This window comes from Parus major, chromosome 3 (assembly GCF_001522545.3).
Source record: "Parus major isolate Abel chromosome 3, Parus_major1.1, whole genome shotgun sequence".
Taxonomy (NCBI): domain Eukaryota; kingdom Metazoa; phylum Chordata; class Aves; order Passeriformes; family Paridae; genus Parus; species Parus major.
In genome coordinates, this window is record NC_031770.1 from 50,055,771 (window position 1) to 50,069,381 (window position 13,611).

Here is a 13,611-nt window from a genome sequence, read left to right on the forward strand (position 1 = left end):
GTGAGAGGAGGAAGGTCTGAGCTAGTGGAGTGGCTGCTCTTTCTCCTGGAGGCTGGCTTGTTGGGGACATTAAGGTGTGCGTTCCTGTGAAGGCACAGACAGGTAGCTTCAGCCGTGACCCGCTGCATTTGCCAGTTAAGGAGAAAGGCACAGATCTCACACCCGTTTCAGGGCACACTCTTTTCAGGGCACACCCAGCTCCGGCACTCACGCCGGTGGCCTGGCCTGGCTCCCTGCGGCCGGCCCGGTGCGGGAGCGCCCGCGGCTCCTCGGGGCGCTGCGGGACAGCGGGACTGCGCTGCGGCAGCACCGCCGGGAGCGGAGCGCCGGGCAGCGGGAACCTGCCCCGCAGGCTCGGGCAGCCCTCGGCGGCAGCCCCGGCCAGAGCTGCGGGGCCCGAGCGCACAGACAGCGCCCGGGGCGGGCAGGCCGCGGCTGCCGGCGCCCCCCGCCCGCCGGTCGCCATGGCGACCCGCCTGCCCGCCTCCCGTGGGGCTGCTGCCGCCGCAGGGCCCGGCTCCGGCGGCGCCGGCTCCGCTCTCCTCCGCCGCCCCTCCAACCCCAGCACCGGGAAGGGAGTTCCTGCGCTCCCGCGGGCAGGGCCAGGCCCGCCCCAGCCCCGCTGCGCCAGCGGGGCCTGCCCGCGGTGGGAGAGGAGGAGGAGGAGGAGGAGGGACTCCGCAGCGGCAACAACTGACGTGTCCCCGCCATGGAGCTCGGCGTGATTCATCAGCGGCAGCGGAGCGGCAGCGGGGTGCCGCGCTCCGCTCCCGCGTAGGCACCGCCGCGGCGGGGACAGCCCCGGCACCGCTCTGCCACCCTCCTCTCCTCGCCGCCTCTCCTCTTCCCCCGCGGCTAGGCGAGGATCCCGGGGGAGGCAAGATGGAAGAAATCCTGCGAAAGCTGCAGAAGGAGGCATCGGGGAGCAAGCACAGGGCCATCAAGGAGAGCTGCACCTGGGCCATCGGTAAGGTGCGGGGGAGCGGAGCGGGGCAGGAGCCGCCGATGGAGAGAGGTTTTATAACGGAGGGGGCAGGGAGACCTCAACAAACTTGTTCCGCGCCGGCCGCCGAGCCTCCAGCAGCCGGGGAGGGAGCGGAGCACCTGGGCCGTTCAAAATGCCCGGGAGCTCCGCGCTGCTGGCAGGGTCCGTGGCACCTGCTGCCCGAGAGCATCCGCGTCTCGCCTTCCCCACCGCCTGGATCTGCTCCGGGGCTCTTGCGAGACAGATATACGCGTATCAGTAGCTGTCAGTTTCCGCGTATGTTTTGGAGGTGCTGTCTTTTCCTTTAAAGGCCCCCTCCCTCTCTTCAATCATCGTAAAATAACATGCAGTTTTACGCTGGCTTATGTTTGGGAATCTATTTTAAAAGCTAGAAGTTTTGTTTTATTGGATTACATGAGCTCTTTTATCTTTGTAATGTAATGATCAGTGTAACGAGTTAATATTTCAAGGGAGTGCAAGCTTAGGTACATTTTAGCATCCACCCATTTTCAAAGATTGTTTGTGGCTTGAAGTGTTTTTTTGACACTAACAACCTGGAACACTGATCATCAAGACCCATAATTTAAATCAGCATAACTGGGATACCTTAAATTGCTTTAAATTTTTGTTTCTTATCCATGAATAGCTACAACATTCTGTGGTATATAAGACCTGTTGCTGTCTTATTACTGGCCTTTCATCTTGATGTTTCATGGGTTGCTTCATTAATTTCATATTAGTCTTGCACAGCAGCCATGCAAGTATCCTCTATACTGTTCCAATTTTAGTGGATGTGCTGCTGAAGTGCTGATAAATGAAAGGGAAAAGATGGTGCTCGATGCCTTCTCATTGGGCATGTTATGTCCTGACAGATTTATGCAAAGCTTTGGCAACTCAGAGCAGCAGTGGTTGTTGTTCTGTCAGCTGGAGTAGGTGTAAACTTTAGGATCATTGGCTCAGAGACTGTAGCCAGACGTATTAACTGTGGTTGAACTCAGAAGTTTCTTTTAAAAGCCCTGTTTTTCCTTTAATTATACAGAAACCTTGGATTCTCCTGATGCTGCTACCAAGATACCTCCATATCAGCTGAGGTAAGAACATTGAACTTGAGTTCTGTAGAGCGTGTACTAGTAAAATTGAAGCAAAAATTTTGAATTAAAAGTGAGGTAGACAGAGGAGCAGGCGGCACCTATGGGATTTCTATAGTTTGTATATGTACCTTTTTAGGCTGGTAGTAGTAGATAAGTTTCTGATGAGCACTTGACCTTTGGCCCTGAATGAAATGTAAGGAAATATGTTAAAATGGGCATGAATATGTACAGTGGTGACATTGGTTAGAAAGGAGGGCTCTCTTATGGTCTAAAGAGTTTTCCTGCTAAATTCCATTATAAGCAATGGTGCTTCTTAGTTCTTCTCAGTGTGCTTGTGTTCTTTTAAATCTAGATCAGGTTTTGTTACTGAAAATAAGTATTCTAGAAACAAAAAAGTTATATCCTCGTATAGTTAGGACAGTGACTAGGAACTAAAATAATACCGTTTCTATGCCTACTGCTTCCTTTAGCCTGCTAGTTAATCTTGAGTGAGCCTTCTTCCCAGCTCCATTTGTACACATACAAAATGAGAAAGGTGGCATGGCCCTCCTTTGTCTAGATATTTAAATCTTGTTTTGGAAATTGGCATTGTTATGGAGTAGCTAAATGGGAAAAATTCTGTCCTTTCTGACAGAACCATTAAGAATCATCAAAGAAAACTAGCAAATGCACTGCTTAAAACAGAAGCATGTTCTTTCACACAGCTTGTTAAGATGTGAAATACTTAGGCTCGCCTTATTAGAGAATGTAATGGATGCTGAAAGACTGCATGCATGCAAAAACCACCTCAACAAATACAGGGAAGAAACTGATGGAAATCTATGAGATGCACAGGTACCGTTATTCAGAAGTGCTTTAATCAGAGGTGATTGAGTTTGTAAAGGAGTATGTAGAATGTTGCTGTATGTTTGGCTTATCCTGTGGTCCTCTTAGATACCTGCCCTGAGCTGCTGACAGAGGGGACTTTTTTTTGCTACAATATTACTCTCCTGGGAGTGTTTTTATCACCTCATTGCCCCCTGCTGCTCCTTTCATATGTGCTTTGCAAGGGAAGTTCGGGATTGAAGAGCTAATTATTCCAGAGCAGTCACCAAACAGGGAAAGGATAGGAGCGGTTCTTTTGCCACTCTAAAATCCTGTCAGCTGCAGTCCACAAGAGGCCTCAAATCAAATGGGGGATAGATGTAGCACAGGTCTGACATGACCAGTGCCAGACACAATGCATTTCCAGCACAGGATGGAAACAGCTGGATGACTAATTCTCAAGAGGTCCATTAGAATTATGTTTACTTGACACTGTGGAGGGAGAAAACTTGGCTCTTCATCTTCCCATTTATCAGCCTCTAATATGGTGTGTGGTCTCTGCCTTTAAGTGCTAATGTCATTCCCTATGAATTAGTTAGCTAGCTGTCACCACATTTCTTCCTTTTTCACTTTCCTACTACTTCTTTGCAGAGAGGCCTTTTTCTTTTCTTCCTCCAGTGTTCTTAGTGATGTATTTGTTTAGTTGGAGTATTTTTTCCACTGTAAATCCCAATCTTTTTAAATAAAGCTAACACCTTTGCAGGTGTAGCTATGATTAAATAAGCTCTTAATGTTAGATTTCTCAGTAGCAATGTCCTCATTATTACTGGATGTTTTGGAAGATGAAAGCTACACAAGAGGATTTGGACAAAATCTTTTGTTTTGGCGTCTTTGGTAAGACTCAGCCACACAGCCTTAGACAGTGTGGGAGATGTTGCTAAAATTACCCTTCACCCTCTGATAACAAGGTACTGCCAGGCTCCAGATCAGCACACTGGGCCACATCTTAGGCTGGAGTCCGCCTTCACAATGTGCAAATTAGATAAAAGTTCTTAATTTTGTATTTGTTAAAAAGCAGCACTGTGATGGCCTGGTTTCTAGCACTGGAAAAGAATAGCCTTGAAAGCAGAGCAATGGCTGTGACCAGAAACACAGCCAAGAAACAGAATGGAGATGTCCTGGCTGTGCCTCTCTTCTGCTTTCATCTTATATCAGGTGCAGGTTGTATCAGCTGCTGTAACATGGATCAGCCTCTGGCTGCTCATCCAGTTGGAATCTTAATCTACACTTCACATTTAGATTCTTTTCATTCTAGAACTGAAGAATGAAGGCTGCTGACAAGAATGAGAATGTGTAAACTGCTTATTCACCTTTTTTTTGCTTATAAAATAAAAAGCCATTTTCTGCTCCTGACACACCTGTTCTAGATGAGTAGAGGTTCTTCGTAAAGTTGTCTTTTGTAAAATTGTGGTCCTAGTGTGAGAATGGGGAGGACAAGGTGTCTCTGCTTTTCCTCAGACTATGACCATTTGAGTTCATATGGTTTCTGACATGTATTATATCAGCCGCATGCTTATCTCCACTGTAGTATTGGGGTATAGATGATTTCTGTGTTCTGTCTTGTACCTGACTTGTCCATAGTTTCATCTTGTGTTGGACTTGTGTTACTGACCATGAGGCAGACCAGACCACATTACAGTTCCCTGATGTCTGTGCAATTAATTGGGGGCTTCAGTTGTAGCATTTGCTTGGGAGCTGTTTCCAGCAGTTGTCTGGTAGCAGTTTAGATAGCCCATGCCTGCTACATCTGGGAGCACCTTTTGCCCCAAGAGAGTCCCAGTGACTGACCATCCAGGCTGGAATGTAATTCTTTAATTAGTTTGATAGAGATCTGTTGGGTATATCTTCAGGGAGCTAGATAAGACTATTTTGCTGTTCAACTTCTTTTGATGTTAATTTGACTTATGAATCCAAATCCCTGTTAATGACCTTGCATATTGATTCCAGTGAGGGGCATTATTTAAATGTCACACTTCCTAAAGAAATACAGATCTCCAGCAGAGTTTTCCATGGAGTCTTGTCAGCTCTGCCTTGAGATGGGAATTTGTGTGTGATTTTCCAGTACTTTTAACTTATGATCAGAGTATCGAGGGTGTGAAGTAGTAACAAAGATTAAAGTGGATCAAGATTAAAATGGTCTTAAATCAGTTCAAGGCTTTTCTCTAGATATTCCTTGAATTCTTGACAAGGGAGAGTCACATAACCCACTGGCCTCTTGTTATCTGTCTAGTACGATGATATTTGTCTCTGAACATGAGTTGTGAAGATGGGATATATTCTAAGTGCTTTAGGAGGCTGGGTGGCTGACTCATAAATAATGAATTAGATAAGAGAAATTGATGTGCTTGTGTTTTAATTGGTGAATTGATCACATGGAAAATAGCTTAAGAGACCTTAACGTTGTCTGCCAGCAAGCAGTTGTTTGCTACTCAGCTGGGCTATATATCCACCTCAGTATTTTCAGGATGGCAAATTTTCCCCTAAGGCCAGCACTATACACTGAACAAGGCTCTCTTCTTGGCTTGTTGTGATTTTAGAGACTGAAATATGAGCTATAAAAGGTAACTGAACAGACACAAGAAAATGAGCTTTGAAACAGAATGTTTGATTGGAGCAATTCAATACTCATGAGGATTATCTACATATCAGAGATTAAAATAAGAGGCTAGACAGCAGTTGCCAGTCACATACTGCTTTGAAAAAACTAGGGATTGCCAGAGTTTCTTGGAGTGCATTATGTCATTAAGTCATGCCTTATAGGCTGTGTGATACTTAATGACTTGCTATTGGTGCAAACTTTGCTGGAAATAAGAAGTTGATTGGAACTTCCGAAGGGGCTTTCTTTTTGGAAGAAATGCAAATCAGGTTTGCATGGCCAAGTTTTGGTAGGAGTGGGCTACAGGGGTGGCTTCTGTGAGAAGCTGCCAGAAGCTTCCCCCATGTCCAGCAGAGCCAATGCCAGCTGGCTTCAAGACAGAAGTGCCCTTGGCCAAATCTGGGCCAGTCAGAAGTGGTGGCAACCCCCATGTCATAACAAATTGAAGAAGAAGAAGAAGAAGAAGAAGAAGAAAAGTTGTTTGGCAGATGTAATTGCTTCCAGAGAAGAGTGGGTTGAGAATACGTCAGAGGAAAAGTTCTGCAGACACCAAGGTCAGTGAAGGAGGAGGAGGAGGTGCACCAGGTGCCTGAGCTCAGATTCCCCTGAAGCCAATGGTGCAGCCCATGGGGAAGCAGCTGTGCCCCTGCAGCCCATGCAGGTCCATGGGGGCACAGAGATCCACCTGCACGCTGTGGAGGAGACTCACACTGGAGCAGCTGAATGCCTGAGAGGAGGCTGTGAGCCTGTGGAAGGCTGGTGCTGAAGCAGGTTTCCTGGCAGGCACCTGTAGACTCATGAACAGGGGAGCCCATGCTGGAGCAGGTTTCCTGGTAGGACTTGCATCCTTGTGGAGGACTCACATTGAAGCAGGCTGTGACTCCTTTCCCCAAGCAGTGGCAGGAGCAATGTGTGATGAACTGACCATAACCCACATTCCCTGCCTCCCTGTATCGCTAGGATGGAGGAGGGGGGGAAGGTGTTTAGGTCTTATTTTAGTTCTCATTATCCTGCTCTGGTTTTGGTAATAATAAATTTAATTAGCATCTCTAAATTGAGTCAGTTTTGCCTGTGGCAGTATCTGGAGAGTGATCTCTCTCTGTCCATATCTCAAACCATGAACCCTTCATTATATTTTCTCTCCTCTGTCCAGTTGTGGAGGGGAATGACAGAGTGGCTTTGGTGTGAGCCTGGCATCCAGTCAGGGTCAATCCACTAAAAACCCTCTTATATTTTGCATTGGCCTTTGAAAAGTGATCAGTATTTCTAGAGATTATAGCTGGAAAGTCATTGAGGAAGTCAGTGAGGAGCAGGGTCCTGTCATAATAGTTCATGTCCAGTTCTGTCTCTTCCTGCTTGTGTCCCAGTACTAATCATGTTGGTGCTAGCTTTTGAGGGTAGTGCGTGAACTTTTTCTATAGTCATGGACATTTGGGGATGAGGACATTTGGGGATGAAAGTGGACGTTCTACTATTTTATTTCTTTTCCTATCTCTAGATTAGCATCTAACATACTTCTTGAGAAATATGCAGTTTATAATCTCTTAAATAAAACAACATGCTGACTTACTTTATTTTACACGTGCTCAATAAATAATAAAAGCAGTAATTGCGGTGTGATCATCACCAAACAAGCAATGCTATAGAGACTTTCAATCCACTTAGCTTTGCAGGTAATTCATCCACTTACAGAATCTTGGGTCTTGGTATGCATTTCACCTTCTCTGTTGTGAAGAAATGTTTGTGATTTCATCGTTTTTGTCTTCTCCCATCTCTTAATTTTGTAAATGTTTTCTGTTAGTTTCTACTGAGAGAGAGTGGCTAGGAAAGCTGATATAAAGCTGATACAAGCTAGGAATGCTGATATAGCAGACCCCCCGAAGAGAAGTGAGGAATGGGGAGGGAGGAATGGTTGTCTCTGAGGGTTTTTTTCTGGTGGGTTGTTTTAGCATATCTCTCTCTGTTCAACTCTTTTTTTTTTAAAAAAAAAACAATTTGTTTCCTGCTCTTGCTGCCACAGCCATCTGGCATTAGGTGCTCCTGTGCTTTCTTCCTTGGTATGATTGCTGGATGTGACTCATGCTGTTCAACCATTACATGGTCACTATCTGCCATTCAGCAAGTGAATTATGAGTTCCCTGGCAGGCAGCTGGCCAAGAAGAGATTCTAGTGACAATGTGGATTACTGACCTGCATCTCCCATGCTGGCAGTTTGCAGCCTGGATCCAGACTTTTGGGGGCACTTATGTAGTCCATTTGGTGTTTTGGATGGTGTATATGCCCTGGTCTTGATTTAAAATTTTGCATTCTCCATTCTAATGTTGATGAGTAGATGAGGGAAGGAAATGAGTGTTTAGAAAGGCAATGTGGCACTGCTGCAGTATTTGGATCAATCTGCTTGTTTAATCTGGGATATGTAAGTGGCCCTATTTCTTGTCAAATGGGCATGTATTTTTATCTCAGCAAAACTTTGCATCTGTTCTGGGACCTCAGAAGATGGTAGTGTTGGGGAGGAAAGGGAAAGGGATATGTAGGGTCAGCCTTAGGAGTCCCTGAAAACCTGTTAACTGGGGTTGTGACTCTTGAATCTATTGAGCAAAATTTAGCGTTGTTATGAAAAAAGATGCATGGTTTCTGTTACTTGTGAGTTCAGGTGAGGTTTTTTTCTTTGGTTTTAGTGGTGTTTTTTTTAAAGAGCAGTGCTTGCTCTCTCTGAAGCTTTCTGCCTTTCCTTTGTATTAGTGAACCATAATAATCACCATTGCCTTGGGTCTTTGCCTTGGGTCTTTGTTCCTGTTATAGACTTCTAAAAATTCATTCTCCTTTTGTGACAAAAGCCCACAGTGAGCTAGTCTTGGCTGGGCTGAAGTTAATTTTCTTCATGGGAGCTGGTAGAATGGGAGTAGGGAGCAGCTGGGTGGGGCTGAGGATGAGAGCAGCCATAGTTTTAACTGTTTATCTGACTTCTAACAACAAATGCAACTGAAATATTGACCTGAGGGTCTAAGGATGATAATGGAATAGCAGTGTGTGTGTTTGTTTTAAATGTTTGATCACTTTCAGTGCTTGCAGAAGAGAAGAAAATGAGAACATCATGAGGCTTTTGATAATTGCCTCAGAGAAGGAAATGTGATTGGGGATGGGAAGAGGGGTGGCACTGAAACTGAGAGGACTGTTTTCCTGCTAAATGATGCTTTACTGTGCTCTGGTCTTTGTGTGATGCTGTACAAGGCATGACTTTTCTTTGTTTTGAAAATGAAGAGGTGAGTGGGAATAATGAGTCTTTTCTCACATTTCCATTATTTACATTCCATAAAAAGTAACAAAGCTGCAGGAAATTCACTACCTTTCATTTCCTTGAATGTTTGTTTGCTTAAGAAACTGAAGATACTGAAGTGCAGTGAGTATAAAATTACGTAATGCATTGCAAACATGGGGATATTTTTAGCAACCATCCCTTAGGTCTGTCAAGATTTAGCACTGAACTGCTGAGAAAGTTGAATGGCATTGCGGATTACAGCATTGACCTTCAAAATGTAACTAGTAATGACCAAAAATATACCTCATTCTCCCTTTACTTCATCTGATTTCTGTACCTCACAGCTGCAGTGGAGAAAATAAGGCAATTTGCAGGATGTCTGTGTGATAGTACCTCTGTCTCTTTTTCTGTTCACTCAGCCCTACCTTCTCCCAGAATTGTAAAACTTCTCATGATGGAAGCTTAATGCTCATAAAACACTTTATTTGTTGTTTTGTACTTAACATTTGAACCAAAAATGCTTTCACTGGACAAATCTTTAGCTTTCCTTCCAGACTTACCAAATACAGGGAGGAGAGGCTTCATGGAATAGTTTGATAAGCTTTCAAGATTGTAGGCTGAGCATGTCCTGTTTGTCACCTCATCTTCATACTCTAATTCAAATCATAATCAAACAAAGTCGCCTAAAGGCTACAGATTGCTTTATGATTAAGACCTGATGAGGTTTACATGTGTCATCAAGTTCCTTAAGTGCAGAGTTTGTAAGTGACTGTGATACCCTGTGCACAAAGGGCAAATACCTGTGGGGGTGGCTGTTCTAGGGAGAGCAATGATAACAGAGAGAGAGTACACTAGAGCTTCAGAGACTGGAAGCATCTGATTATTATTTTAACCTTGTCTACCTTACTTTAATATTGTGTAGAATCTTTTGCTGTCTCTCTTCCTCTCCTCTCAAGTAAAGGAACGCCTTGTGCTTATGGTTTGGGTTTTTTTTTTTTTTTGTTCTGTTTTGCTCTCATCTTGACAACAATCTAGGAACTTTGTGTTTCTGTTAAAATCAAGATGTTATTAGCCAGTATAGCAAGGAGGCAAGTGACCTCAGAAGTGCTCTCCAGCTGAGTGACTGTGCTGAGTTACTTAATTACAACTGTATGAATTCTGCGGTCTTGGCTGCACTGGGTTGGTTGGAAGGTTAAATTGCTCATGTTTGCATTTCCCCTGAGTAGAGCTATGCTGCTTCTGTAGCGGCAAATTCATTCATCTTAGAAAGGATATAAATAAAAAAGATTATAAATACCATTATGTCACTTCTTTAATACCAAGCATTTTAAAATTGCAATCTCATTCAAGATTCCAGGTAGAAAAAAGAATTATTAAAGTTCTAGCTAGGAAACTGTGAAATTACATTTAGGCATTATTCTGTCCTTTTTTTTCCCCTGTGTCATTAAATATCCTCTGATAAGCAACTCATATTTCCCTGCAAGGGCAGGCTTATTTAACTGTTGGATGAAGACTTTGTGTCTGGGTTTGAAAAGCAAAAGGTTGAAGGGTAGAGAGAATACATGAAAAAAAGAGGAAGGAAAAATTAAGTACTGAGTTGGATAGAACTCAGAGAGAGCTGATGTCAGCAGCTGAGGTGAGGAAATCAGATTTGGAAAGAAAAGGAGCATTAAACTTAACTCAGAGAAGAAGCCTTTCCATTATAACTGGATAAAAACAAAGAATTTTGTGCTCTATGGGAAGGAAAATAATGAGTTTTTTTAAAAAAATAAGATGCAAGTGGTGAGACAGAAATTACAATTTCTTTAGTTATTAGTAAAGGTGGAAGCTCATGTGATATGTGCAAATGTATGAGGCAAATCTCATGATATGGGAAACATGCTTAGAAGTGTCTCTATGCTTGTGAGTAACTCGAGTAAAATACTGGCCCTGTTGATGCAAGTCAGCATTTATAGCTACATAGTGTGGCAATAATTGTTTTTTTTTTCCCAGGACCTGTAAACTGCAACACTGAGTGCTTCTTCATTCTTAGGTAGCACAGTAGCAGCAACACTGTCTTAATGGAGCCTGATCATCTTGTAGTGGCACAGCATCAAAATTTGTTGCTTTATTTTTTTCTTGAGAAGGAGGGTCCTAACTGGAGGGCTTCAGATTTTATCTTTCATCCTATTGCTCTACTGTGTCTCTAAATGCTATTGATAAACTTATACTTGCATAGAATGTCGTGGTTTTAAACCAGGTACAAATTTTAGTGCTGAAGGGGGCTGTTGTAATCCTCTGGTTTGATTTCCTGCATTGTGGAGGTGGGAGAACTTGCCCTATATTTATATACTGTGGATTCCAAACCTCCCTCCAACCTGAGCTTGACTGCAATTCTCTTTGTAAGTGGGATGATCATATTTTTGCAGTAATCATTTCTCTAGAACACAAGCAAGGACTTAAATCTTCCTTCTTCTGGAAGAACTGCATGAAAACCCATGCATTTATTCCATATTCCTTTTCTAGGTTTTAAATACTTCCATTATGCCTAAACTTGCTGGTGGGATATTTTATCAATGTTCTCTAAACTAGTAGAGGAAAAAAGATTTATGTTTCTACTTTTATATGTACACATGTTCATATATTCAACACTAGAATTTGTTTTATGTAAATTTAATAATTCCTTTTTGTGCAAGGACAGTGTTTGCTTCTGTTTGGTTTACTTAAGGGTAGCAGCTGTGGGTACTTGCAGAATTCTGAGAATTCGTCTCTACCAATTATTTTCTCATCATGGGCCATTTTCTCATCTTCTGCTTGAGTAAGTGATGCTAATAATATTACACTGTGCTACTCTGTTCTTTCTAAGCAGCTAAGACGGAGAAAATCTTTCAATCGTTGGTTACTCTGACTAAAAAATGTCAGACTTTGGCTATGACTGTTATCCTGCCTAATAAACAGTGTATCAGAAAATGGCAACAGTGGTGAATGAAATTTTTATCTGTTCTTTGACTGGGCTGTGAATTGTTCTGTGGAATGCAAACTGCATGCTGATAAGGCCTTGTGCTTCTGAATTTTGCTTCCCCATGTAATTTTCAGCAGGAAGATAATGCAGAGAGCTGTCTTCTTTTTAATCTTTAATTTTCAGAAATGGGATTAAAAATAATACGATTATCACCATTTGCATGAAGGGAAAAATGCTTCATTTATCATGCCCCTTTCCTGAAGTCAGGGAGGGGAAGGTGGGCTGTGAGACTGTGTTCCAGGCAAGGTAACAACAAGGAGTTAAGATTAGGCAATTTCCTATCTTCATTACAGTTTTTATCATAAGGGTGGATTAATGAGCCATTATTCTTTTCCTCACTAAATGCTTTTTTTTGTCATTACAATGAGAATAGAAAGATTTTTATGATCTCTCTACTTAAAATAGTATTTTGTCTTGCTCTGACCTTTCTGGCAGTCTGTTTTGACTGACCTGCCATAGCATCTCTTATTCCAGACCTGCAGGGAAAGAGGTAGGTTGATAGGCTGACAAGCCACAGCAAGCTTGGACAACTAGAAAGGTCATTGTAACTTAGTGTACTGAATATAAAGGCTGTGTGTGTTCTCATCACTCATTCTGCAGCTGGCAAAGTTGACAGTCTCAGAGTGGGGTAGCTCAGGAGGAATAGCCTGTGTTCTGGGAGGTACTGGCCTTGGATTATGCACTTGGTTCTGTTGCTGAGCTGTTTTGCTTGCCCTGGCAGGTAGCTTCCTCTCCTCCAAGTCAAAGGTGTTCCCTTCCTTTCATTCCCCCTCTGTGTGTTGTACTTGATGCATTTCAATCAGGGTTAAGTCAGTATTTGTGTCTCAAACTGTATGTGTATGTATGTCCACACCAGCACACAACAGTATGAATACTTAAGAATTACAGTGTGAAACTACTTTGTGTACATTATGTAAATGGAGAATGTTCTTAAACATGTTTTGAAGTATATTGTTGTGCATCAGCTTATTCTGAGAGCTTCACTTATGTAAAATGTCTTACATGTGTAGTACTACAAAACCTGCATGAATTTTCCCTTAACCATACAGAACTGTGGATGGTACAGTAAGCAATGAAATCCTGTGGTGGGGGACTGATCAAAACAGAGTGGAATTAAAAAAGGGCTGCAAGGAATAAGAGGAAATCTCATTCTCTTACTTCACTGCACTCAAATCCATTGAGGTGATTCTGATCTGCATTCTCTGTTTTGCAGCCTTACTGAACTGAATTCTTAAGATGTTAGAAGGGACTGTGTTAATTTACATCATTCTCTCCTGTTCTGCCTGAGGATTATCTATTGTGTCCTTCATGTTCTCAAGTTATCAGATGATACATTTAAATGGCAGGTTGAACTGAAGTGTGAGAGGTGCTCAAGCTAATCAAACATCGTAAGATATCTCTGCAGGTGTTTCATAGCTGTAGCATAGAAATGCTAAAGGCTTAATTGACTGAGTGTGTAACAAGAACAGGAAATGACACAATGGCAATTCATTTTCTTCAAGAATACAGTGGGAACACAGTCTGCAGCAACCTTAATTAGATTCTCAGTTAAACATTTTTAGCAAGGATGGGAAGTTCAGCTAATTGAATCTGTTCTAATTTCCATCCTCCTGTTTGTCATTTTTTACTCTTCTTTTTGGGACATCTATCAAAGCTCTCATTGTTCTCTGCTCGTTGCAGTATGTGATGACAGATGGCAGGCAACATGCTGATGTGCAGGGTAGCTACACATAAGCCATAGGAGCTCCCACCTGTCTTCATTATCATGAAACTGAACTGGATCCACTCCAGTGGCTTATGATTTTCTTCATTTCC

At 42.9% G+C, this 13,611-nt stretch overlaps 1 protein-coding gene across 5 annotated transcripts in view; it reads left to right on the forward strand.

Moving 5' to 3' along the window:
• The first annotated feature begins 525 nt into the window (after nt 1–525).
• ARFGEF3 (ARFGEF family member 3) overlaps nt 526–13,611 on the forward strand; it is an 86,940-nt gene continuing 73,854 nt past the window's right edge. For 4 of the 5 annotated variants that reach the window (XM_015622681.2, XM_033512711.1, XM_033512712.1 and 1 more), the window contains exons 1-2: nt 526–967; nt 2,025–2,076. In XM_015622681.2, the coding sequence (XP_015478167.1) occupies nt 883–967; nt 2,025–2,076 (137 nt within the window). In that variant the 5' untranslated portion in view covers nt 526–882. The remainder of the gene's footprint in view (nt 968–2,024; nt 2,077–13,611) is intronic. The other variant, XM_015622684.3, reaches the window with a different exon arrangement.